The sequence below is a fragment of the Camelus bactrianus genome, chromosome 2 (genome assembly GCF_048773025.1).
Source record: "Camelus bactrianus isolate YW-2024 breed Bactrian camel chromosome 2, ASM4877302v1, whole genome shotgun sequence".
In the NCBI taxonomy this organism is placed as follows: Eukaryota; Metazoa; Chordata; class Mammalia; order Artiodactyla; family Camelidae; genus Camelus; species Camelus bactrianus.
This window is the reverse complement of record NC_133540.1, coordinates 135,333,129-135,359,676: the sequence shown is the minus strand read 5'-3', so window position 1 is coordinate 135,359,676 and position 26,548 is coordinate 135,333,129. Positions and strand designations below refer to the sequence as shown.

Here is a 26,548-nt window from a genome sequence, read left to right as displayed (position 1 = left end):
CACTTATTGCCCAGCAGCCTGGGCAGCTGCATCACTGGTATGCTGGACCAGTCACCCCTAGTAAAAGCATTAACTGCCCGGCTGCCATCTGTACTCCATCCACGATGGGTGTGAAGTCACCAGTGCCAGCCTGCCCGAGGGTGACCCAACTTCAAAATGCCACGTCTGCTTTCTCAGACCACTGCTAGCACCAACTGTAGCAGATCAAGTTCCCTGGGAACCAGACTGAGCTTTGCCTGCAGCAGTTTACCAGGGGACAGTCTTGGGAAGCAGGACTGAGGCGGGAGCTCAAATGTGATACAGTTGCAACAAAGGCCTTGGCCATCCTATCTGAGGAAGCGGGGGTCTGGACGGCACGGCATAGTCACACACACAAGCTATAATTACAATTATACAATTACAAATTATGGAAACAGACAAAAATATAAAAGGCATATGCTAAGTCCTTAACATGGGTTAGCAATGAGAGAAGTTTCAACAAAGAAAAAGCCTGAGCTAAGAAAACAAAGTATATATAAACCCTTTCACCGTGTGTAAATATGCAAAAAGAAATTTTTTAATATGGGATTATGGACGTTGTTTTTGGTTTTTCTGTTTTCAAAAAGCCCCCTCTTCTCTTGAAGTATAACAAACAAAAAAAGACCCTCCAAAACAGAGAATGTAACATATATTTAAAAATAGTGAAGTATGTATTATGTTTGTAGAAAGCTTACAAATCAGTAAGAGTTGAATTCAGGATCAGCCCAGCTGAGGTAGCATCACATAAGAACACCTTTGCCTGCCTTCAGAGAGCTCAAACATACCATGAGTTAAAGCATTGCGCAAATAACCAAAAACTACCTCACAGGAAGCTCTCCGAGCTGCAAAGGAATCAAAAGCAGTTTACTTCCAATAAGCATGCTGGTAATGGAAGCATCGTTTGAGCAGAACCTTGTAAGATGCTGTGCTTTCACCACTCAGTGTTGTGTGTGAAGGAGAGAAGGAAAAGGTACGCAGAGCATGAGCTGAGAACGTCCCATCTGCAAGTTAGGGTCAAATCCGAACGGGGCACAGACTTAGAAGGGCAGGCGAGGGCCAGGATGCTCTGCAGGAACACACACGGATGTCTGTGCAGATCAACTCTGCACAGCTGACAGGAGCTGAGCCAATTCCAGCATTGGTGCGAAGCCAAGACCAAAGTGGCGATAAACGGATGGTGAACAGCAAGTAGGAAACCACTGCAAATTTCCCAGTGAGAAGCAATGGAGTCTTGAATTAGGACAGTGGGAACTGGATCCAGCACCGGACAAAGGTTGCTAAGTGACAGGACAGAAGTAGTTTATGTTTACCTGATAGAAATAAAAATAATGCTCATCCATATACTCTTGACTAAGATGAACATAATCAAAATAAATCTATCCTGTCATTTAGCTTTACATTATCTGTCCTTGAGATTGCAAAGTCCCACCAGATGGTGGGAATAAAGACACACTTCACATTAATGAATTGGATTTTGACAAATATTTACCTTGAGGAGTCTTAAACCTGTATTAATTTGTAATATCTGCAAAACTATTTTTATTTTACTAGAAAAAAATTCACCTCTAAGCTCTATTAAGTTAAAAAAGAATTTGTACTAGAAAATGTTATTTGGTTTCTATAGGTACTCTGAAAAAATACAGAAATGTTTTCTAATAAATACGTGTTTAATCATATGTATCATACTATACATAGCACCAGGACAGCTGACCACCTTAAACTCACCCTGAAAAATCCTCCTTCTCCCCCAGTATTTACCAAAGACTTTCAGTGGCATTACTGAGCACTAAAATGACAATGAAAATTTAAGTCAGATTAACACAATTCTGAATCTAGTTTAAAGGTGTATGAGTTAAGGCAAAAAGCTAAGCTACAGTCACAAAAAACCCACCAACACAATGGTTTAATAAACAAAATTTATTTCTCTCTCCTGTTCTGAGGAGAGTGGTCTCAGCTGGTGACGCAGCTGTTTCATGAAGTCACTCTGGAACCTGGGTTCCTTCCAGCACATTGTTCCACAATCCTCTAGGACACTGTTATCATTTGTAGGATTGGAAAGGAGTCGTTCTAGGTTCCAACCTGAGGAAAGGAAAAAGGCCAGCTAGGAAGCAAGTCAGACATCTTTGGGCCTACCCTGGAAATGGCACACACCCCACTGACAGAAGCCCGCCACCTGGTCACCCTGACTGTAAGGAGACTGAACCACGTAGTCTGACGGTGCATCTTGAAGGGAAGGACGGATGCTGGTGCGGCGGCCAAAGAGTAATCTCTGCTTAAAAAGGCCTTTGGAGCAATGTAAAATGCCCATGATCAGGAAGTGGGAAGTGGTGCCATAAAAGTCAGGATAATGGTTACCTTTGAGTAGGGGAGAGATTTTTTTTTTTCTGGATATGTCATTTTTTTTTAAACAGCAACATTATTTATAATTGCCAAGATACAGAAGCATCTTAAGTGCACATCAATAGATGAATGGATAAAGAAGATGTAGCATATATATGCAATGGAATACAACTGACCCATAAAAAAGGGTACTTTCCTATTTGAGATACTTTATTCATATTTTTTTTTCCATTTCAAAAACCAGAATTTTATAACTGGCATAAACATTTCCATTGCACCAAAAACAACAAAATACCTAGAAATAAACTTAAACAAGGTTATCTATACTCTGAAAACTGTAAAACATTGATGAAGGAAATTGAAGATGATACAAAGAAATGGAAAGATTTCTTGTGCTCTTGACTTCTAAGAATCAACATTATCAAAATGGCCACACTACCCAAAGCCATCCACAGATCCAATGTATCCCCTGTCAAAATACTCATGACATTCTTCACAGAACTAGAATAAACAATTCCAAAACTTACATGGAACCATAAAATATCCCAAATTACCAAAGCAATCTTTTGTAGGTCTTTTTTTTTTTCTTTTCTTCTTTTTGTTCTCTTTTCTTATGGTTTGATGACTAGAGAAGTTCCTTTAACATTTGTTGTAAAGCTGGCTTGGTGGTGCTGAAATCTTCTAGCTTTCGTTTATCTGTGAAGCTTTTGATTTCTCCATCAAGTCTGAACGAGAGCCTTGCTGGATAGAGTGTTCTTGGTTTTAAGTTTTTTCCTTTCATTGCTTTAAATATATCTTGCCACTCCCTTCTGGCCTGTAGAGTTTCTGCTGAAAAATCAGCTGATAACCTTATGGGAGTTCCCTAGCATGTCTGTTGCTTTCCTCTTGCTAATTTTAATATTTTCTCCTTATCCTTAATTTTTGTCAACTTGATGACTGTGTGCCTTGGTGTGTTCCTCTTTGGGCTGATCCTGTGTGGAGCTCTTTGCACATCCTGGACTTGGGAGACTTTCCTTTCCCAAGTTGGGGAAGTTTTTAGTTATTATCTCTTCAAAAGTTTTCTCAGGTCCTTTCTCTCGTCTCTTTCTGGGACCCTTATAATGAGAATATTCGTGCGCTTCATGTTGTCCCAGAGTGCTCTCACACAATCCTTATTTCTTTTCATTCCTTTTTCTGTTCAAGCAGGGAGAGAGTTTTAACCAAGAAGGAAATTTTGAGGTGTTGGCAACAAAAGTGTAAGTTATATGATGTCCTCTTTATATTAATTCATTAAGCTGTATTTTATTTACAGTGCTTTCTGAATTCAATTTTGGTATTTATCTGGTACAAAATGCACTTTCAGAAATGAAGCACTTATTTACAATATCTTGCTTATGAGGGAGAAGGATTTGACATTAACAGTTCAGTATGTGACAAGAGCCCAGGAGTCAGTTAAGTCTTAGGCTCAGCATCATTCATCAATAAACCACCAGCAACTCTGACTCAGATTTATACGAAATAAGAATAAAACTGGTGGGACTCTGGGGTAGACGGACTCTAAGGTGGTCCCAAGACCCCTGCCTCCTAGTATTCACACACTTGTGTAACCCCTTGAGCGTGGGTGGGACTTACTGACTCACTTGTAACCAACAGTATACAGTGAAGGTGATAAAATGTTTGTGATTACCTTACAGAAGACTGTAATGTCAGTCTTGTGGGGGACATTCTTGCTGGCTTTGAGAAAGCAAGCTGCTAGAATGGAAAGCTGCCTATGCAGAGAACCACGCGGAAAGGAACTGAGGGTGGCTTCCAGCTAATGGTCAGGGGAGAAACTGAGACCCTCAGTCCAAGAGCCTACAAGGAACTGAATTCTGCCGCCAACCATGTGAGCCTGCAAGCGAACGCTTCCTTATTCGAGTCTCAGATGAGCTTCCAGCCCCAGCTGACACCCACACCTCAACTGCAGAGGCCCCGCTATGCTGTGCCCAGGCTCCCAAACCACAGAAACTGTGAGACAACAAGTGTGTGTTATTTTAAGACACTAGTTTATAGTAAGAGTGTTATACAGCAACAAATATACAGAATCTCTGTGAAAATTCCACTATTTTTCCAAACCCAAGAACACTTGACAGAAAAGTAATACCTTCTCTTTTCCTATTAATTGTCTCAATAAATTTATGAAAACTAGGACTTTAATGTGGTATTTTAAGAGCATGACAAGGGAGTTCAAGAGATGGGCTTAACTGCCATAAATTTTTCAACAAAGACACACATTATAGCCTCCAGAGGCATTTTATTTTATTATCAGTTTTTGAAGGAAAGTCTCTTTCTAGTTCTGTCAAGTGCACAGTGCTCTTTTATTTTAGAAAGCAAGTATACAGAACAAAGCTCTTTGATGTTTAAATATTTATCTTTCTTTATTATTCCCCCCAGCAATATCATTCCCTCTAAAAACCACCAATTGCTTGTTATGTAGTACGTACCCTGAAACTCTCACTGGCTCATTATTAGTGACTTCTGTAACAAGGGCAACAGACACCTGATTACGAATAGATCAAAATGTTAAGCGCTATGATATCTTTATCAAGAAACTGCATTCATAACAGCTTTGCACTATTTGTCAATACTATCAATTATTTCATTTCAATATAACTACTCAATTATATCTTACTCATTATAACCTAGCTTGTAGAAAAGAAAAACAAATTATTGGCCCAGACTTACAAATTTAACATAAAAACTCCCTTCCTAATTAAAATAAAAACAACCTGGTATTCCAGACATTTCAGTCACACTTGTGAGCATGTCACCGGTTTTACTGTTACACGACGTCTTAAACGTATGTACACAGATCCACTGATCGTTGCCACCTAAGAGTTTATACATTTCTACAGCAGTATAATACATATTGTCAAAACCGCTTCTCTCGTCCACCACACACAATAAGCAAATACTACATACAGGTTCAATGACCTGAGAGCAAGGGTGAAGCAACAGGCACTGTAAAAGAGCCCATCTCTTCTGAGGTTAAACAGCTGATCCAGACTCTAAGCGAATGTGCGACAAGGAAGAGAGTGTTACATTTTTAAAGCAGTAAGGGCTAAGGTAACAGGAAACTTAGTGAGCAGCTCAGTCATCACTGCATGAGAGTAAAGTACCAGGGAGCTGGGCTCCATTCTAGACAATACAAAATGCTACAAAATAACTCTGCTACATTTTATTTTGTGAAAATTAACAAAGCGAGACTTCACTAAAGTAGAGTCAGGAGACCAGAAGAGGGAGCTCTCAGGCAGCACCACTCACAGTCAATGACAGAAGAATCATCAGTTACAGTCCCCAACAGATGCATCATCACAGGAAAGATCACTTACGGGTCCCAACAGGATGTACCCTGTGTCTCCAAAAGAAACCAACTGCCCCAGCAACTCAGCCAGTGGGAAACCAAACCACCCTAAACTCTCACTTTTCTCCAATGGACTTCGGTTTGTTCAAAACAATCCTTCCCAACTTCTTCCTTTTTCTCTATAAAATAATGTGCCTATGGCTTTTGAATAGCATACTTGTCCCAATTTGCAATTCTCTGCTATTCTTGAATAAACCCATTTTCGCTGGTAAAATAACTCTGATTTTTAAGGTAAACAATTTTCAAAACTAGGTCTTAAGAACAATTAACATTCAAGGTAACAAAAGGTTCATAAAGTTACTCACTCTTTTCACTTTCTCTCCAGTTCTGAGACGCCACTAAATCACCTGAATGCATAGCAGTCATAATCTTCTGAGCAACACTGGAAAGTGGTATCTCACAGAGATCAAAGCCTACAAATGCCTCATAATTTTCCATTTTCATAAAATCCTAAACATAAATAAACATAACATCCATATATTAATTTTGAAATTTCAAAATAAGAAACAAATTATGTGAAAATTCCTATGTAGAGATGTTCATAAAAATTGCTATATTCACCACTACAGGAAATAGGTATCAATTGTCCCCATAATACAGATAGGATAGTAAGAAGAGAGCAAAACACACAGAGGCTCAATTGGGTATTATGGCAAACAGGTGACAAAGTCAAGAGCCTGCCATCCAGGTGACCAATTCTGAAGCAATCTCCTCAAATATTTCCTACTTCCTGAGACTTGAAATGAACAGCTGTTACAATCTTCAAACATACAAATCTAGTAACAAAAACTATTTTTAACTGACATGGGTAATTATGGCAGATACACAACCTGACATCCTTTCCCTTCCACTGCTCAGCTGTACTGGCCCCCTGTGCTGAGTGGGTGAAGGTCTGGAAGGACAGCACAAATCATCGAATAGCTGGTCATGCATCTAACACATCTGGCAGTAATCTAAACACAATTTCCTGTTTCATGAACCAGAAAACCAGGTGACATTTTCCTACACTATTGGAAAGAAGAAAAATTTTCAGTAAATTCTCGATTCCAAGGTAGGGCAGAAGGAAAAAAAAGAACAAAAAAAAAGGTCACCTGTGAGGAGCTAACAGTGAAGTCTTAAGCAAAATTTATTACTACAAATTTTTCAAGCATATTGAGATCTACTTAATAAATACAAAACTTTAATGCACAAACACAGTAAGACAAAACATATTTGTTCAAAGAATTACAAAAATTGTCAAAGCCCATATATGTCATCTAAGCACGCCCATTTTCTGATGGTTACAGCTAAAGAATTCCATTAAGACCACCTAAAATGCAGTCTTTAGACTGGCAGTCCACATTAAAAACAGGCAATACATTCTTGGATCAGGAATAGTCTTGAAAGTATTATCTGTATCTTCTCTATTCTCCACAAAGTTTACTTAGTATGTAACACAGGCCACATATAAATCAAGCACTCAAGAAGTACTTGATGTAATAATTGATAAATAAGCTACTTCAAATTATTTTACACTAACTCTTAAAATAATTTCTAATTGTCCAAATACTACACTTCTAGCCCAACTAATACAGTCCAGCATTTAAGTATTTTCACTCCTAAGAAACTAATTGAAACAGCATTATACATCATCTGAGCAACCACTTCTACACTGAAGTCAAAGCACTGCAGAAATGTTGAGTCCCCAGGACCCAACCTCTAAGATGAGCAATGGCCAATGGAGACCTGATGTTCTCTGTGGTATAAGCGTGAACACCAAAACAGTCTCAAAGTCTACAGCAGGGAATTGCCAGGGAAGACAGCTTGAGTGGCAGAATTTTACTTTATAGACAAATATGAGGGGATTCAACTATTTCATTTATTAAGTACACAGTTTTAACAATGCTGACTATAAAATTTTTAAATATTTAAGAGCAGAAAATTTCTCTCTCTTAAAAAAAGTAGAGATGTAATTAGCTCTATTAAAAATATCTGCATTGACATAATGCTTTTCCCCTGTAAGTTATAAGTTACCAGGACTAAGTGACACCAAGCAAACGTTCACGTCATAAAAAACTCTGGTACTCTGAACAAACGTAAGAAAAAAACCAAATTGATATAATACTTGAATTAATTCAGTGAAATGCTCTATTGACTTTGAAGTCAAAATTTTCATAGTGTTTATTGGCTATACTCTCCTTTTAATAATATAAAACATTGAAATACAGCATATACAGTAAAGATTCCATTTTTAGTAATTTTCAATCTTCAAGACCAATGGTCTTAATCTTTGATTGGTTTTCTAAATTCTCCACAGTATCTTTCAGATAATCTTCATCTTTTAAAAAATACACATATAATTCTCTTTCCATTTGATGCAGTTTATTAGATGCCAAAATTTTTCTTTTTGTCTTCACGTCAGCAAGAATATCAGTAAGAAGATGATTTAGCTTATTTAGTTGAGATTCAACTTGATGAAACTGCTCCATTAACTCCTAAAAAGGAAAATAATAATGGTTTTAATGCAAGAGCTCTATTCATAACACCAATTATAAATCTGAAATGTAGCTTACACAGAAAGAATCTAAATCATATAATTATTCCCACAATTTTAACAATAAATGAACTTCAAATAAAAATCCACAGCATGTTTAATAAAAACTCCATATAAGATCCATTGCAACAACTTCCTGTACGTAATTTTAAGTGAGTCAAAGCACTCTTACTCCCTGAAGATTATTTGATATGTAAAGTGTTCTGCATATTCATACATTCAACAAATATTACTGAATGCCTACCACATGCCACACACTGTTTTAGAGACTACAAATATAAGAATGAATGCTGTTTCCTTCATGGAGTTTACATTCTGTTAAGTAACCAAATCTTGTTTTAACCTAATCTCTGTTTACTCAGACATTGAAGTACAGAGAAAAACCTTGAAATGAAGCAATTACAAATAAAAAAGGAACTACTTTAACAAACATCTCTGTTTTTCTTTTCTCTTATTGTTACAGAAGATGGAACTATATGTGACATTCAACAATCCTGACTTACCATGCAATTCTTCTCAAGAACCTAGACATGCTGGACTCTTCACATTTAACACATTGCAATTCCTCATTTCTTAGAATTAAAGGCAGTTTATTAGCAAGTTGCCATGGCTTTCTAATCATGTATTCTACTCCTATAATTTTTCAGGCAGTATTACCAAGAGGTTCTCAGAAAATCTGGAGCTGTAACTACCTCAACCTTCCATGGCTTCTCAGCATGGCCCACAGCATGGTAATCACCAGGTACGTTTACTCTGAATAGATTCCTGTATCTCACTTCACACTAAATTCCTCAAACTCTTCAACAGGGCAGGAAGCCACGTTTCAACAGGATCCCTGGTGCTTCTAATGTACAAGCTCAATAAAAACAGCTTCACACCTGTCACAAACGCCAGTTCCAGAGAGTAGTACTTCATAAACTACATTTTAAAAAAATGAGTAATACCTACATTAAGTGGTCTCCCTTTGAAGAAAAACTGTAAACTTGAATGCAGTGAGAAACATCTCACCTTTAATTTCAATACTCAAGACCTTTAAAATTGCTAATACTCCTACAAATATTAAAAAATATTCAATTTCATTAATAATAAAAATGCAAGTTAAAATTGATACAAATGACATTTTATCCCTCACTGGCTAAGGAAGAATTGTAAATAATGATACCCAATTAGGTTATAGTGAAATCACCATATTTTAGTGATTCTAGGATGCAACCTTTCACATTTTAATATATCAGTATACACTGTATATTTAGGAGCATCATGTTACTGTTATTGATCAGACACTCATAAGAAGTGCTTTACCATTTTTTTTAAAAAATGGGGGGATGGGTATAGGTCAGTGGCAGAGCAGTGCTTAGCATGCACAAAGTCCTGGGTTCGATCTCTAGTATCTCTAGTTTAAAAAAAAATTCGGTTGTTTTGGTAAGAGCACAAGAGATTTCCCCTCAACAGATTCAAGTGTACAACACAGGATTGAGAACTGTACGCACAACACTGCACAGCAGATCTCCAGAACCTGTCCACCTTGCCTAACTAAAACTTCATACTTGTTGATTAACAACCACTCATCCACAGCAACCACCACTCTACTCTGGGCTTCTAGAAATGAGTCCATTTTAGAGACCTCGTATAAGTAGATTCATGCAAGATTCCCTTGTGATTGGCATTTCACTTAGCATAATCTCCTCAACGTTCATCCATGTTGTCCCATATTGCAGTATTTTTTAAGGCTGAATAATACTCCACTGTATGAATATACTACATTTTCTTTATCCATTCCCCTACTGATGGACTTTTAGGCTGTTCCCACATCTCAGTTACTACGAGCAGTGTTGCAATGAACCTGTGAGTGCAAATATCTCTTCAACATCCTGTTTTCCTTTGGATATATACCCAGAAGTAGGAGTGCTGAATCATACAATAGTTCTGTTTTCAAAAATTTCAAGGAACTTCCATACTGTTTTCCACAGCAGCTGCACCATTCTGCATTTCCACCAATAATGTACAAGAGTTCCGAGTTCTCCACATCCTCCCTAACATCTGTCTCTTGGTTTTTTGGTAATAGCTATTCTAACAAGTATAAGGTGATATCTCATTGTAGTTTTGATTTGCACTTGCCTGATGATTAGTGACATCAAGCATCTACTCATATACCTATTGGCCATTTTGTAAGCCTTCTTTGGAGAAATACCTATTCAAGTCTTTAGCCCATTTTAAAATCAGGTTATTATTTTTTTTGTTAACACTGACATTCTTGATACACAAGGTGAAAAAATATAAAAAATACTTTGAGTCAAGAAATAACATAGAAGATCTAGACACTAAGGGTGAAGCTTTAGAAAAACTTTAACCATTTTAATTGACTTTTTTCTTTTTAATGTACAGTCAAAAGTGACCTGATAAAAATCTATGTCTACCCACACCTAAAAGATATCTTCTAATAGGTATAAAATAAAAGTTCTAAATAAGAAAAATACTGTTAATTTAACTAAAAAAGTTTCTTTCTTAGCAATTCATGAAGTGATGGTATGTCATATAACAAATGGTGTCCAGTAGACATTTAAATAGTGCTGGTGGCATTGTAAATAGGTACAACTCCTTTGAAAAGTAATATGGCAGTATCAAAGGTCTTTAAACAATGTATAAACCCAGGAAACCCAATAATTCTACTTCTGAGAGTTCATCCAAATGAAAGTACCCAACAACAAAAAGCTATATACACAAGATATACATGATACCATTTAAGAGCAAACAAAAGAAAAAAATGAAGACTATCAAAACATCCAATGATGGTGGACTGGTTACAAAAATTATGACAGTAATTAAGTCAATAGAGTATTGTAACATTAAAAGTTAACAAAATTACATAGAGTGAAAATGTTTATTTCATAATGCTAAGTAAAAAGAATATAAAAGATACATAAGTAAAGGTAAAAAGCATTACCTTGCAAATACTAACCAAAAGAAAGATCGCATAGGAATATTAACAGACAAAAAGAACAACAGAGTCGTTATATAACACTAAAATGGTTCAGTCCACTGCAATTTAAATCTACCAAGATAATAATTCACTGCAATTTTAAACTTGGATATAACTTATAAAATAAACTCAAATTTAAAGAAAAAACTGATAAAGCTACAATGAGAAATTTTCAAATCCACCATCATAGGATTTTTACATAATTATCTAATAGATCGAGAAAGTAAAATCATCGATTTTTTAAAAACTAATCACAGATACCACTTCACATCCATTAGGATGGCTATTATATATTTTTTTTAAAAAGGGAACATAACAAATGTAGGCAAAGATGTGGAGAAACTGGAACTCCGGTGCAGTTGCTGTGGAAATGTTAGGCAGTTCCTCAAAAAGTTAAACACACACTTACTGTATGATCCAGCATCCATTCCTATAGGTATACACCCAAAAGAAATGAAAACAGACTCAAATATGTGTACACCAATGTTCACAGCAGCATTATTCACAACAGCCAAAAGGTGTAAACAACCCAAGTGTCTATTAACAAATGAACAGATAAACAAAACGTGTTATGTACACATAATGGAATATTCAGCTACAAAAATAAATAAAATTCTGACACATGCTACAATATGGATGAAACTTAAGGACATTATTCTGAGATAAGTGAAACACAAAAGGACACATATAATTCTACTTATATGAGGTAACTAAAATAGGCAAATTCAGAGACAAAGTGGAATAAAAGTTACCAGGGGATGGGGAAAAAGGAGGGATGAGGAGTTAATATTCAATAGGCACAGAGTTTGGACCATTTGGGAGGATGAAAAAATTCTGGAAATGCATAGTGGTCATGGCTGCATGACATTGTGAATGTGTTTAATGTCATTGAATTGGACACTAAAAATGGTTAAAAATGTAAATTTTACATTTTATGTATTTTGCCACAATAAAAAAATTTAAAAAACTAATCACAAGCCTTATTTTAAGAAAGGTTAAGGTAGGTATTCAGATCAATTCTTCCATGGGAAAAAACATAAAAGGCTAAATGAAATATTTAAAGAGTCAAAACAAAAGCTTCCTAAAAGCAACAAAGAGATAAGATATTAAAAGGAACCACCAGTCCAATAAAACAGCCCAGATTGGTAAGGGAGGAGCGCTGCTTTACTCAACTGCCAATCATGGAAAAATAGAACCCATGATTCTTGAGACTTACAAGATGAGTGGGAGAAAAATCGAAGTCCAAGGTCCACAGAAAGTAGGAAGTCAGAGGAGACCCTCTTCATAATAAACTAAGAACTCAAAGGACCCCAACAATCTTAAGATCAGGATGGCCAGAAGTGGAAGAGCCCTTGGTTAGAAATATAGCCCAGACAGAAATCAACTGGGTCCTCCAAAGACTCTTGGAGCTTGAACCCAGTTTGTGGCTCAAAATTGGTAGTGCCCATAGTATCTAACAAAACATACATGAAGTCAAAAAACATTTAAAGATAATTTATTTCAAAATATTAAGAGGGTCCCTTCACTAGAAAAATACTGATTTTAAATTTGTACGCTTCAACAAATGGTGATAAGACAATTTGGTTATTTATGGGGAAAAAATAGTAACATCAGAACTCAATCTCTCATGCTATATATAAAAATAAACTCCTGGTGGATTAAAGAATTAAAATTGAACAGCATAAACAGCAAGTTTACACTGTATAGCACAGGGAACTATATTCAATATCTTGTAGTAACTTACGGTGAAAAAGAATATGAAAATAAATATAGGTATGTTCGTATATGACCAAAGCATTATGCTGTACACCAGAAATTGACACAACATTGCAAACTGACTATACTTCAATGAAAATATATATACAAAAAACTGAACAGCATAACTTTAAGACAAAGTAAAATGAGTCTCTCTTCAGCAAGTGGTGCTGGGAAAACTGGACAGCTGCATGTGAGTCAATAAAGTTAGAATACTCCCTCACACCACACACAAAATAAACTCAAAATGGCTTAAACACTTCAACATAAGACAGGACACCATAAATCTGGAAGAAAACATAGGCAAAACATTTTGTGACATTAATCTTGGCAATATTCTCCTAGGTCAGCCTACCAAGGCAACAGAAATAAAAGCAAAAATAAACAAATGGATCTAATTAAACTTATAAGCTTTTGCACAGCAAAGGAAACCATAAACAAACCAAAGAAACAACCTACGGAATGGGAGAAAACATCTGCAAATGATGCAACTGACAAGGGCTTAATTTCCAGAATATATAAACAGCTCATACAACTTATTTAAAAAAAAAACAAACCCCAAAAACCCCAATCCAAAAATGAGCAGAAGGCCTAAACAAGCAATTCTCCAAGACATATGAATGGCAAATAGGCACATGAAAAAATGCTCAGTATCGCTAATCATCAGGGAAATGCAAATCAAAACTACAATGAAGTATCACCTCACCCCAGTCAGAATGGTCACCACTCAAAAGTCCACAAAAGATAAATGCTGGAGAGGGTGTGGAGAAAAGGGAACCCTCCTACACTGCTGGTGGGAATGTAGTTAGGTGCAGCCATTATGGAAAACAGTATGGAAATTCCTCAAAAAACTAAAAATCCTTACCATGTGATCCACCAATCCCACTTCTGGAGGGAACCCTATATATCTGGAGGGAACTCTAACGCAAAAAGATACATGCACCCCAATGCTCATAGCAGCACTATATACAATAGCCAAGACATACAAGTAACCTAATGTCCATTGACAGATGACTGGATAAAGAAGCTGTGATATACAATGGAATACTACTCTGCCATAAAAAGAATAAAATAATGACATTTGCATCAACCTGGATGGACCGAGACCGTCATTCTAAGTGAAGTAATCCAGAAAGAGAAAGAAAAATACCATACATCACTCATATGTGGAATCTTTAAAAAAAAAAGGACACTATGAACTCATCTACAAAACAGAATCAGACTTGCAGACATAGTAAACAGTCTTATGGTTACCGGGGAAAGGGGGTGGGAGGGGATAAATCTGGGAGTTTGAGATTTACAAATGTTAGCCACTATATATAAAAATAGATTTCTTAAAAAAAGTTTTTTTGTATAGCACAGGGAACTATGTTCAGTATCTTATAATAATCTTTAATGGAAAAAATATGAAAATGAATATATGTATATGCATGACTGGGACATTGTGCTGTACACCAGAGACTGACTGACACACTGTAATTGACTGTACTTCAATTAAAAAAAAAGATAAAGTAAAATGGACTATTATTATGATATTACAGGCAAACTTTGAGTGATAAATGACATTAAAATTAAAGTCTTTTGAAAAAGCCAAAACCGAACAGCAAACAGTAAAAAAGGGGGGAAAAAAGCCACAAACAAGGTGCAAATATATGTAACACAAATAACTGACAAAGGTCTGGCATTTGAAACATATAAATAACTCCTACTGAAAGGGGGTTCAACCTCCCTAATAATCAGAGGAATGCAAATTACAACCACAATGGGATATTATTTTATATATATACAGATTGAGAGAAATTTATAAATCACACAATGTTAAGTGATGGAAAGGATGTAGATAAATAGCATCCCTTAGATGCTGCTGGTACAATATGGTACAACCACTTTGGAATCAATTTGATGTATCCTGTAAAACTGAACCTGTTATCCACTAATTCCACTTCTGAGTGAGGTGAGAATGTGTGTGTGTGTGTGTGTGTGTGTGTGTGTGTGTGTGCGCGCGCGCACGTGTGCAGGTATGCATCTATGAGATATACAAGACTATCCACAGCAGTATGATCTACAATGGCAAAAACTGGAAACAATCTAAATATCTGTCAATAGGACAGATAATTAAATTGTAGAATTTCATATAAGGAAATACTAACTATACAAAAGATAACTATAAATGAGCTATAGCTTTATGTATATCAACATGGATGAATCTCAAAATCATATAAAGAAACAAGCAGATTACTGAAAAATTCATACAACACAATGCATATTAACTTCAGAAACATACAAAACTAAATAACATGCAGTCTGTGTTATAAACAAGAGAGCAAACGACAAAATTAATTGTAGTAGTTACTCCTTGAAGAAGAGGGGAATGCTATTAGGAGCAGCATGCTATTATTCAACATACACAGAATTTCAGATATAAGGACAATCCTATATTTACTAAGAGAGGTGAAAAAAATACAGGGTTAAAAAAGAATCCTCAGTGTAAACATCACACATCCTTTCACATCTGACATATTTTATAAATTTTTAAAATTCTGTGTACACTGATCAAAACTTGAAACCACAAAAGACCTAGAATTGCCAAAGCATTACTGAAGAAAAAGAAAGAGGCTGGAGGAATAACTCTCCCAGACTTCAGACAATACTACAGAGCTACAGTCATCAAGACAGCATAGTACTGGTACAAAAACAGACATATGGACCAATGGAATAGAATACAGAGCCCAGAAATGAACCCACAAACTTTTGGTCAACTAATCTTCAACAAAGGAGGCAAGAAAATACAATGGAATAAAGACAGTCTCTTCAGCCAATGGTGTTGGGAAAACTGGACAGCAGCATGTAAAGCAATGAAGCTAGAACACTCCCTTACACCACACACAAAAATAAACTCAAAATGGATCAAAGACTTAAACATAAGACAAGATACAATAAACCTCCTAGAAGAAAATATAGGCAAAACATTATCTGACATACATCTCAAAAATGTTCTCCTAGGGCAGTCTACCCAAGAAATAGAAATAAAAGCAAGAATAAACAAATGGGACCTAATTAAACTTACAAGCTTCTGCACAGCAAAGGAAACCATAAGTAAAACAAAAAGACAACCTACGGAATGGGAGAAAATTTTTCCAAATGAAACCGACAAAGGCTTCATCTCCAGAATATATAAGCAGCTCATACGACTTAATAAGAAAAAAACAACCCAATCCAAAAATGGGCAAAAGACCTAAACAAGCAATTCTCCAAGGAAGACATACAAATGATCAATAGGCACATGAAAAAATGCTCAATACCAGTAATTATCAGAGAAATGCAAATCAAAACTACAGTGAGGTATCACCTCACACCGATTAAAATGGCCATCATTCAAAAATCCACAAATGACAAATGCTGGAGAAAAGGGAACCCTCCTACACTGCTGGTGGGAATGCAGTTTGGTGCAGCCACTGTGGAAAACAGTTCGGAGATTCCTCAAAAGACGACGAACAGACTTACCATATGACCCAGGAATCCCGCTCCTGGGCACATATCCAGAAGGAACCCTACTTCAAAATGACACCTGCACCCCAATGTTCATAGCAGCATTATTTACAATAGCCAAGACATGGAAACATCCTAAATGTCCATCAACAGATGACTGGATAAAGAAGATATGGTATACTTATACAATGGAATACTGTTTAGCCATAAAAACCGACAACATAATGCCATTTGCAGCAACATGGATGTTCCTGGAGAATGTCATTCTAAGTGAAGAAAGCCAGAAAGAGAAAGAAAAATACCATATGAGATCGCTCATATGCGGAATCTAAAAAACAAAAACCACATAAATACAAAACAGAAACAGACTCATAGACATAGAATACAAACTTGTGGTTGCCAGGGGGACGGGGGGTGGGAAGAGACTGGGATTTCAAAATGTAGAATAGATAAACAAGATTGTACTGTGTAGCACAGGGAAATATATACAGGATCCTGTGGTGGCTCACAGTGAAAGAGAATGTGACAATGAATGAATGTATGTATGTTCATGTATAACTGAAAAATTGTGCTCTACACTTGAATTTGACACATTGTAAAATGACTATAACTCAATAAAAAAAAGTTAAAAAAAAACTGAAAAATATGTATGTGAACAAAAACGAGATATAAAAAAATAAACGCTACACTAGGGCAATGGGATTGGGGGTAATATTTTCCTCATGTTAACATTTTCTTTAGTATCTTTTGCAATGAATATTATTTTTTACAACATTTTAAATTACTATGGCAAGCACTCACCTGATCACTAAGCAAAAGCTGATTTCTTCCTTGATACAAAGCATCACAGAGCATGTCTACATCATTATTTAGTTTGGACAGAAAGAAAGAATGTTCTTGAGCAGATACTGCCAACTGCTCTTGTACCAAAGAAACATCCTGTTTTAATTTCTCGGCCACTTCCTCCAGGCTTCCGTGGGTTATAAACAATTCTTTTTTCTTATTCTCTCCTTCTAAAAGTTGATAAAGCCTAAAATGTGAAAATAAAAATTATAGGAAAAAATTCTCAAGTCAGTACTTTTCAAAATTAATTATAATCCACTACATTAAGGCATCTTTGAGGACACTACCAACTTAAAAATATTAATCAGTCTGCTACTAAATCAAGCAACTAAAAATATTCCAACTAAAATACTATCTCTTACAGAAATGTATATTCTAATTATTGTATCTGAATCCCCAGTTTTTCCATCTCCCAAGTTTTAGACATAAAATCCTTTTTGACTTTAACTGCCATTAATCTACTTCAAAGTACGTTTCAGAGATACATCCTTCTTTCACAGAACAAAACTAAGATGTACTAGAAACAGCAATGAACTAGAAACAGAAGACCTGGCTCTGAGTTCTGGCTGTTATGTGAGACCTAAGTCAAGTCAACCTCTAAAACTTAATTTCACATCTTAATACCTACCTAATTTTAAAGGATTGTGATACTTAAAAGAAAAAAAAGTAAGTAATACAACAATGTAAAATGTTTTAAAGAGTAAATAATAAACTATATAAACAGTAACAGTAAACTTGCTACTCCAGTTATGTTCACATTTGCTTGACAAGTTAAATTCTTGATGAGCCATGAGACCACTTTAACACTTCAAACATTAATGGCAGAAAAACCCTATGAGGTAAGTGGAAAAATGTGAGGCAGCATCTTCTACACATATCTGACAAAAAGGGCCTGCTGTTTTTCTTAGAATTAAAAAAAACTATTATTTTAATTATTTTAACAAGTTGCAACAGTTGTCCTAAAACTGGCTCAAAGCCCAAGGCTGGCAATTTTATTCTTGTGGAATGTAACTACACAATTCCAGGGGGCACCATTCACACAGATAACGACATCAACGCCACCGTCTGAAACCATGCAACGAGGCAGCCCTACCCATGTCCTCTCATTTCATTAATAAGAAAACAAAATGATTAAGTGATTTTCCTCTAGTCTAGAAAAAAATCAGGAGTAGGATCCAGATTTTTGAGTCCTTTGACTACTTTAGCCTCCAATTTCAGAATCCTCATACTGAATTCCTTAGACATCTAGAAAAAGATTGGGAGCTAACATTCTTTGCTGATACACCTGACTACACACAAAAATGAAGTCTTCTCCCCTCTCTACTGCTGCCTTCTCCAGATGCAGTCAATTCTCTGCTCAGCATTATTTACTATACACCAAGCTGTATTCAAACTTCCTGTTGCAGTTAAACTTCTGTTCCAAATCTAAAAGCATCTAAATAATAGTGCCTAAATATGAATAAAAGCCTTATAATTGTATATATTCAATCCTCCAACCCATCCACCTCACCTCTAAAAAGCAGCTACTTCCAGATTTAACGTGAATGAAAGAGTGCAAAAGTTAAAAAGGAAATAGAAGCACGTAACAGAAAGGTGGAAGAAGAGAACAGAAAGGCCAAAAGTGGAGTGCAAATTTTTTTTTAACTTCCATAATTTTAGTTCAACCTCTCTTTAGTACTTTACAAAATCAAAGGAAAAATAATTACTCACTAAAGAAACAATGAAGCATACCTGTGAGTAGAATAATCCCTGGTATCAATGGTATTCCTTGGATTTATCTTGGGAGATACTGATGGGTCTGCTAGCATTTCTAATCGCTGGTGGAGCATCATATTACTGTGACTAAGTTCTTGAACCAAGTTTTCAAGTTGACGATATATGTCCCAGTGCTTTCTCAATTCAATTTCATAAGATAACTGTAGAAGTTCAAATGATGCCTTTTGCTTTATCAACTGATTTAAAACTAACTCTTGTCTTGCTGTATAATAGTCTTGTTTAGCAATCTGCAGGTCAAAATCTCCCTTTACAACTGGCATATTCAGTAACTGGGCATTCTCTTTCACCACAGCGGGTAAACTTTTGTCTTTTATATGAGTGATCTGTTCTTCAAGTTTCAGAATCTCACTGTTCAAGCCAGAAATTTTAGCATCCAAATTATCTTTGCCAACAGCCTACACAAAGAAACAATTAAATTTCAAACTATAATTATATAGTTTTAAAATTATTTTCACTTTCCATTTTAGGTTATCAGATAAGATACTAATAAAACTAATTCCATACTAGCAAAAGCCAAAATTACAGTTTAAAAAGGAAGTGTGGACTAACCCAAGGGTAAAGCCAGTATGAACTGCTAAATTTTAATGTTATTACTACTGGGTAAAATACTATTACACAGTAATGGCTACCAAAATAAAGATCTTGTCATGTTTGTCTTACTCATTAAAAATCATCAGCACACTACTCACTGAATGCTAATGTATACTATTTAAATTTTTCTTAAAATTAAAATAACCTCAGTAGCTATTCTCCTAGCCTATTTGCTGATTTTAGGAGTTTGACAGAATGACAGGCCTTCATACATCATTCCAAAGTTTGTGTCAGTTACAGGTTTCAGTTTCAGAAAAGTTGTATTATTACTCAACTTTCTAGTGGTTACATTACCAAGAAAGCAAGCTTTGCAACAATGCAGATAGATATCTATAATACAACCAAATGTTCCCAAAAATAGAATCAGGGTTCCAATCCACTGATCAGGATCTCTAATTTCATTAGCACCATCCTCTGGTCAGAGCAAACAAGGAAGAATACCCATAACACAGCAATAAGACTCTTTACCCATACATCATAAAAAAGGAGATTTCAGTGTCATCTGTATCTGAACCAACAAAAATTTCAAATTCAGAATGCAAAAGTACTTTTGTTTAAAATTAGCTAGATAATGTGGTTGGGACCATAATTATTATTTCTGCCCTCCACTAATACGAAGGTCTATTTGTCTGAAACAATGATATGTATCACAACTAAAAACTGAACAAACAGAAAATAAGAAAATGTAATTACTTATTATATCCCCCTTTCTAAAGTACTTTAATATCAATATTATATTCTCCACTACTAACAACAATTTCAATATGAATCCAGTTTCATTTCTCATGTTTACCTTGCTAGTGAGACTATGAAGATTCTCCTCTGCCCATTTTATACTTGACTTCATGCTCAAATTACTTGCTTTCAAGTGAATTAACTGATGCTGAGCACAAATGTATGCTAGCTGCAGCCTGGCCATCTCCAGTCGTCTCTCCTCAAGAACTTCTTGATTATCACAAATAGATGATGCTTGTATATCTAAAAGTTGAAAATTTTCTTCATTTGAACTTTCAACTACTTCATGTATACCCTGAAAGAACTTTTTTTTGGTATATAAGGTTAATGCTGCTGTGCTTTGCTCTTCTTGGCTTAGGTATTTTTCCAAGGAAAACTGAGATAAAAACACCAGTGGATTTGTCCCCTGACCCAAATGATAATGTCTGAAGAACATCATCAATTTTGCAACTTCATCAGTAAGTGTCTGAAGTTCATTACTGATCTTAGCATTGGTAGCATTTAGGATTCCTTGACTCTGCTTCAGTGTTTTAGTGGCTTCTTCTTCTTTAGCACTCAACCTCACAGACTTGTGGCTAGTTACTGAAGCCATCAACTGGCATTTATTACGTCGCTGAATTTTTAGGTTCTTCAATTTCTGCAGAGTTTGGACCTCATCCTCTAGTTTCTCTAGCTCTTTGTCATTAAGAGTAGGTGTCTTCAAATCAGAAGTTTTACAGGTTTTAAGAACTTCATCCAATGCTGCTCCTTCTAGGATGGGCTTGCCTGATTTTTGAAGAATGCTAAAAGCTTCCAATTCCTCTTCAGACAATACGTTCTGTTCATTCACATTCCCACAAAACCACTTCAAAAATGATTCATTTTCAACAGTCTCAAACAACCAGTCAAAATCTTCCCCATTAAGAATATCAGCTTTGGGATAAGCAATTTTTTTTAATGTTTCCAGAAACTCTTTCCCACAACTCATGGTTTAACTACCCAATTTGTTTGTAACTGATAAGGCTTTATGCTGTCGGTATTTAGAAAACAAATCCAAATAAAAACGAAACTAATCTTATGTTAAGTCCATAGAGAAAGGGGGAAAATATTTTTAGAATCTATGATTTCTCCTAAAGAGGAAAAAAAGACAAGTATTAGACCACAAGTAAGGCAACCATATTTTTTAAAAAAAGTACAGATAAACGTCAAAAGATAAGTTGGGAACTATCTAATCCAGAGGAAGCTGTAGCTGTAGCTGTAAAGTTTCATGAAGATAAAGAGAAACAAACAACTAGGGTTTAACTAGAACACTGCAACAGCACCAAAATCCTAATTAACAAGAAAATCTTATTTCTTCCAAAAATAAAGTGGTTTAGAATACATTATATTTTATAGAGCAGTTCAGCTTTCATTTCAAAGTAAATGGATCTAAACAAATCCAAGCCACCATGTGCCTAGCGGCCTCTTTTACCTGTTCTTCCTGGAAAAACAGAAACATGGTAAGTTTTTTGAGAAAGACAACTAAATATTTACCTCGATGACTCAATCAGCACCCGCATTCGCGCAGGGCCAATATCCAGACGCGACTAACCTAGTGCAGAGGAATCAGGCTCAGGTTTAGAAACTCCCCCCGGCTTGAGACGTACCAAAGGCCTGAGCCGTCATCAAACGAAGTACCTCAGACATTTCGTTATTTTCAACAAACGGACCACTAAAGAATCCACGAGGCGAACTCCAGTGACGCGGACAAGAGGTACAGATGAGGGGCTCAGCAGCACGCCTGCGGCACGCTCTGTGTGACTTTGTGCAAGTCAGCGGTGACACGTATGCATGTTAATAAAACGTGTCACGGTAACCGCCGAATCGGCGTCCAAGACAAACTGCACAGACCCGGGCGGGGACCCACCGGCCTGGGCCGCGTCCGCCCGCGGCCGAACAGCGCCTCAGGGCCCGGCGGGTCCTTCCGCCCGGAGCTGCGGGCCCCACGCCCGGCGCCCCCAACCCCCCGGCGTCCCCGCCCCGGGCCCCGGCCCTTCGCCCTGAGGGCCGCGACTGCGCCGCGCGGGCAGGGACTCGAGCGCCTGAAAGACGTCCCCAGGCGCGCACGGAAAGAAGAGGAAGGCCGGTGACCGATGCCGCTCCCGCTCCCACAGCCTCACCGTCCGTAAGGCCCAGAACTGCGATGCCAGCGCCACTCACCTCAGGAAGCTCGGTTCGTGCCCCTCAACAGCCCGCCGCCGCCGCGCCTCGCACGGCCTCACGGGAGTGCCGCCTTCGCGCGCGCGCTGAAGGACGAGGCTGGGCCGCGGGGTGGCCGCCTGCGCAGGCGCGGTGCCGGAGAGAGCGGATCCCTGGGGGGCCGTCTACCAGCACGGAGCGATCTGATTGGCTCCCTGCTGCAGGGGCGGGGGCGGGGCGCGCGTGGGGCGGGGTGGGGCTGGAGGTCGCCCTGCGTGTAGGTCCCTCCCGGTGCTCTCTCTGAAGACCGGCCCTCGGGCAGCCTGGCTGGGTCCGGGGCGCGCACCGGAGCCAGCCCGGCCCTGCCGGCCGCTGGCCGCGCGCCGGGGAACCCGGCCCGGTGGCCTCTGCGTCCCGCCCTCCGCCCCGGAGTGGGCGTGGGCGAGCTCGCGGAGCCGGGCGGTGCGCGCCGCGCCGTGGGAGCCTCTCGGCTTAGTGCTTCGCTCGCCTCAGTCTGGTACCGGGAACATTGTTTTGCAAACGCACTTAGTTCCCAAGCGCTCACCTGACAAGCCCATTTTCAAAGAACAACGTAAGAAGTTGAAACTAACTCATACAAACACGGAGTGGACAAGTGTCAAAGACGTACTTAACTCGAGATGAAGCACGGTGTCCGCGGAGGACGCCAGAAACGGAAAGCGCGCGGTCAGTGAGAGAAGCGGTGCTCAAATGAGGTCAAATCTGGCCGATGCCCAGAGCTGGGGTTACCTTTTGTATTGGACAGAATTCATTTGCATCTCTACCAGACAAAAATCATTTTTAACTTACCAATCTACGTTTACATCTGAATGTAAGGGTGCAAGGTTGGGGCCCTGGTCATTACTACATAGTACCTCCCCACCCCCAGCATCAAATGGCCCTCGGGTGGCTAAGTTAATGTCCTAGTCTAGTGTGACATTGGAAGGGCAGACGTGTTCTGGATAATTTCCCGTAATATTTTTAAGGAGAGAAAAAATAATGTTCTGGGGCAGACGTCATGAATTAATCTTGACTTGAAGTTACTTCCTATTCGTTGTTCATTTTGTTTCATTTTTTATTCTCCTCTTCTAAAAGACAGTATGCCTAAAATGATGGGGAAAACAAACGTTACAGGAGAAAAAAATTCAAAGCAGTGCCTGGCCTGAACCCAGGGGCCTGGACCCCGGAGAGGCTGGTTCCTCTGGTAAGCTGGGAGGCTAGGTTGGAGCCCCTGGACTGGGGAGACTCCCTTGGCCACCGTGGGGACGGGTATCAGGGTTGGGGGCATGCAGCCGGGGACAGGAGCCCAGCCGGCTTAAAGGGAGGAAGTGGAGGCTGAGCAGGCAGCGCCTTCAAGAAATTCTGCTGAGGAGGCAAAGAAGGAGGGAGAGAGAGAGAAAGCAGCAGGAGGACGTGAGATGAGGGGGTGGGAATGCAGAGCTGGAAGGAGGGTTTGGGTTTTGTTTTGTTTAAGATGGGAGGAACTTGGGGATATTTATAGACTGTGAGGAGGAACTCAGAGGAGACAGAAGATGCCAGAGAGAAAAGGGCTGCTTTACAGAAAGATCCCTAAGGGGCGGGAGGGTGAAAGCCCCAGCACAGGAGGCTGAGCTAGAAGCCCACTGCCCAGTCTTCCTAGTGACTCCTGCATCATTTCCTGGGCCCACAAATTCTCCATGTGATTTCTGAATTGCTGACCTACCATAGTTATTTGCTTGAGAGATGTTTGTGGGGCCAAAAAGAGCCATAAAAATATAAACATCAAAATGGCATTAGCTCCCAGGGTACAAATGACAAATACTATAGGTTTAACTATACACTCAGAAATGATTCCTTGAAAACTTGACTTATTAGAGCATTTCTGTACTTGAGGTTGCACCTGCAGTTTAGGAAAGCAAGTACATAACACTTCCAGGACAAGCTTTCTTTCCTCCAATCAAAATCATCTAGTGTTTTAGTGGGGAACTTGCGGAGTTAAAAGATAAAGGGAACCCAGGAATGAGTACCCCTGAGAAAGCCCAGGAGACTCAGCAGGACTAAATAGGCCGAACACAGCTGTGAGCATCACGTGCTTTTGTTGTTTCCTTCCTTCCTGTGGAAATCCTTTCTTTTATCCTATTGATATTAAAAAGTATTTTAGGTTTTCTTTTCAGACATTGAACTGCCGTCTGATGTTAAAGAGCATCTGCTTTTGGAGGTAGTTTTCAGTGATGGTGACGGGACTCCGATCTTCAAGTTGGGGAGTGACACTCCCAGTGTGAGCAGTGACTCCGCAGTAACAGAAGTGACAAGCGGGGGGCAAGAGACAGATGCAGGGAGCCTCGTGCACAGGGGATAGAAGAAGCCAGCGAGCTCAGGCAACCTGGGACCTGGAGGGGCAGAGAGCGACCTTGAGGGCAGACGCCCAGGGCCTGATGGCCAGAGAGCAAGTCTGCATGATTCTCTGTTTCTAGCTGAGCAAGATAGTGGCTCTTCTTCTTGCTCTTCTATTAACCTTCCTGTTCAGAAGAACACCTCGCGTACACCTTACACCGTGGGGCTGGGGGTCGGGGGGCGGGGGGAGAGTGAGCTTGTCTCCTGGCACTTTGACAATCACGTGACAAAGGTGGAAACCCAGTCCTCAAATTCAGGAGCGGCTGGGGTCAGGAGCTGACCTGGATGACCTGACGGGGGTGGGGTGGGGGGGACAGGGAAAAAGGGTTGTCTGGAAGGGGGCACAGAGGGGCCTGGGGTCTCATAAAGCACCTCGGGACTGGCTGAGGAGGCAGAAGGCAACGAGGAAGGAGGGGCTGAGAGCCCCTGCAAACGAAGTAGGGGAGAGGTGTAATCCCATTTACATTCTGGAAAGATCCCTGTGAGGCTAGTGCAGAGGGCCTGGCCTGGCGAAGGAGTGGGAGTGGAGGAAAGGACACAGCCTGAAAAGGGCCCTGCCCGAGTAGCCCGATTACCCCAGCACCCACTGTGGGTTGCCGTAATCCTAGCAAAGATGTGATCAAACCAGGTGGAGGAGACTCGGGAACCATCTTCCAGAAGAGTCACCGACCAGAGCTGTGGGGTGGGGGGTGGTGAGTGCAGAGGGGCAGAGGGACAGCAGGGAGCAAGGGTGGGAGGGGGCTGAGTGGAAGGCCCAGCAGTGGGGAGAGCACAGGCACCTGGGTTTGACCCTGGAGGTGACGGGCAACAAGACCACCCAAGGAGTGCCAGGGAGAGCGTGGGCAGGAGGGCTGAGACCCAGGCAGGCGTCCCACTTCGGGGGTGCTTGCTGTAATCCAGGTTGGACGTACAGAGATGGCATTTGGCAGCCAGAGGGGCTTCCCACTGGGCTAGGTGTGGTCCCAGGGCCATCACCCTCCAGTAGGTGACCTGGGGAAGGCAGGAGCCTTCCCTGGGCCTGTTACCCGTCTATGAGATGGGCCCAGCCTGAGGACATCAGTTGCTAATTACCTACGGTAAGTGCTTAGCGCAGCTCCTGGAGCACTTACGCCCTCAATAAAAAGGGATGATTTAAAATCATAGGAATATTGGGAATTCAAATACCCCCGCGTACATTCATGCCCAGTCCCTCAGCTCAAGGGCTGAGCTGCACTCCCAGTAGGAATTCCCTTCTTTTCTAGAGATGTCCCTGGGGGGCTCACACAGGTACAAGGCCAGAGGACTGCTTCCGGCTGGGGGAGGGTGGGGGAACTGATTCCCCCTGGGTCCCTGTAGGTTCTCTCCCACAGACACCCCAAAACCCACCAGTAGGTCTCACTGAGCCACCTCAACATGCTGTGGCTTGCCCACCATGGCAGCCCCGGGCTCTCAGGAGAGCCCCATTCTGGTCCCCAGTTCCTGGTACTCAAGGTGGGCACTTCCTCCCCTGATGCCCTCTTCTGGGGCGATGCCATCTCACCCCCAACCCTGCACAGCAGGACGTTCCAGGGTCCCTGAG

At 39.4% G+C, this 26,548-nt stretch overlaps 2 protein-coding genes across 6 annotated transcripts in view; both read right to left on the bottom strand.

Moving 5' to 3' along the window:
• The window catches only part of POLN (DNA polymerase nu), a 127,529-nt gene extending 121,345 nt beyond the window's left edge, over positions 1-6,184 (bottom strand). The window contains exon 1 of the mRNA XM_010959099.3: positions 6,046-6,184. Coding sequence (XP_010957401.2) covers positions 6,046-6,184 — 139 coding nt within the window. The remainder of the gene's footprint in view (positions 1-6,045) is intronic.
• On the bottom strand, positions 1,918-22,745 carry HAUS3 (HAUS augmin like complex subunit 3). Of its 5 annotated transcripts, XR_012501859.1 has the most exons (7): positions 20,501-22,580; positions 19,072-19,511; positions 17,299-17,527; positions 6,571-8,214; positions 6,046-6,190; positions 4,821-4,876; positions 1,918-2,097 (listed from the first exon to the last, which is right to left on the bottom strand). XR_012501859.1 is itself a non-coding variant. In XM_074351814.1 (6 exons), the coding sequence occupies exons 3-6, from the start codon at positions 21,407-21,409 to the stop codon at positions 7,981-7,983; spliced, it is 1,812 nt and encodes a 603-aa protein (XP_074207915.1). In that variant the 5' UTR covers positions 21,410-21,551; positions 21,955-22,012; positions 22,621-22,745; the 3' UTR covers positions 6,893-7,980. The 5 variants fall into 5 exon arrangements, 2 of the variants coding, with proteins under 2 accessions (XP_074207915.1, XP_074207910.1); XR_012501857.1 differs by having other exon boundaries at positions 4,821-6,190; XR_012501858.1 differs by lacking the exon at positions 4,821-4,876.
• Between the last annotated feature and the right edge of the window lie 3,803 nt (positions 22,746-26,548).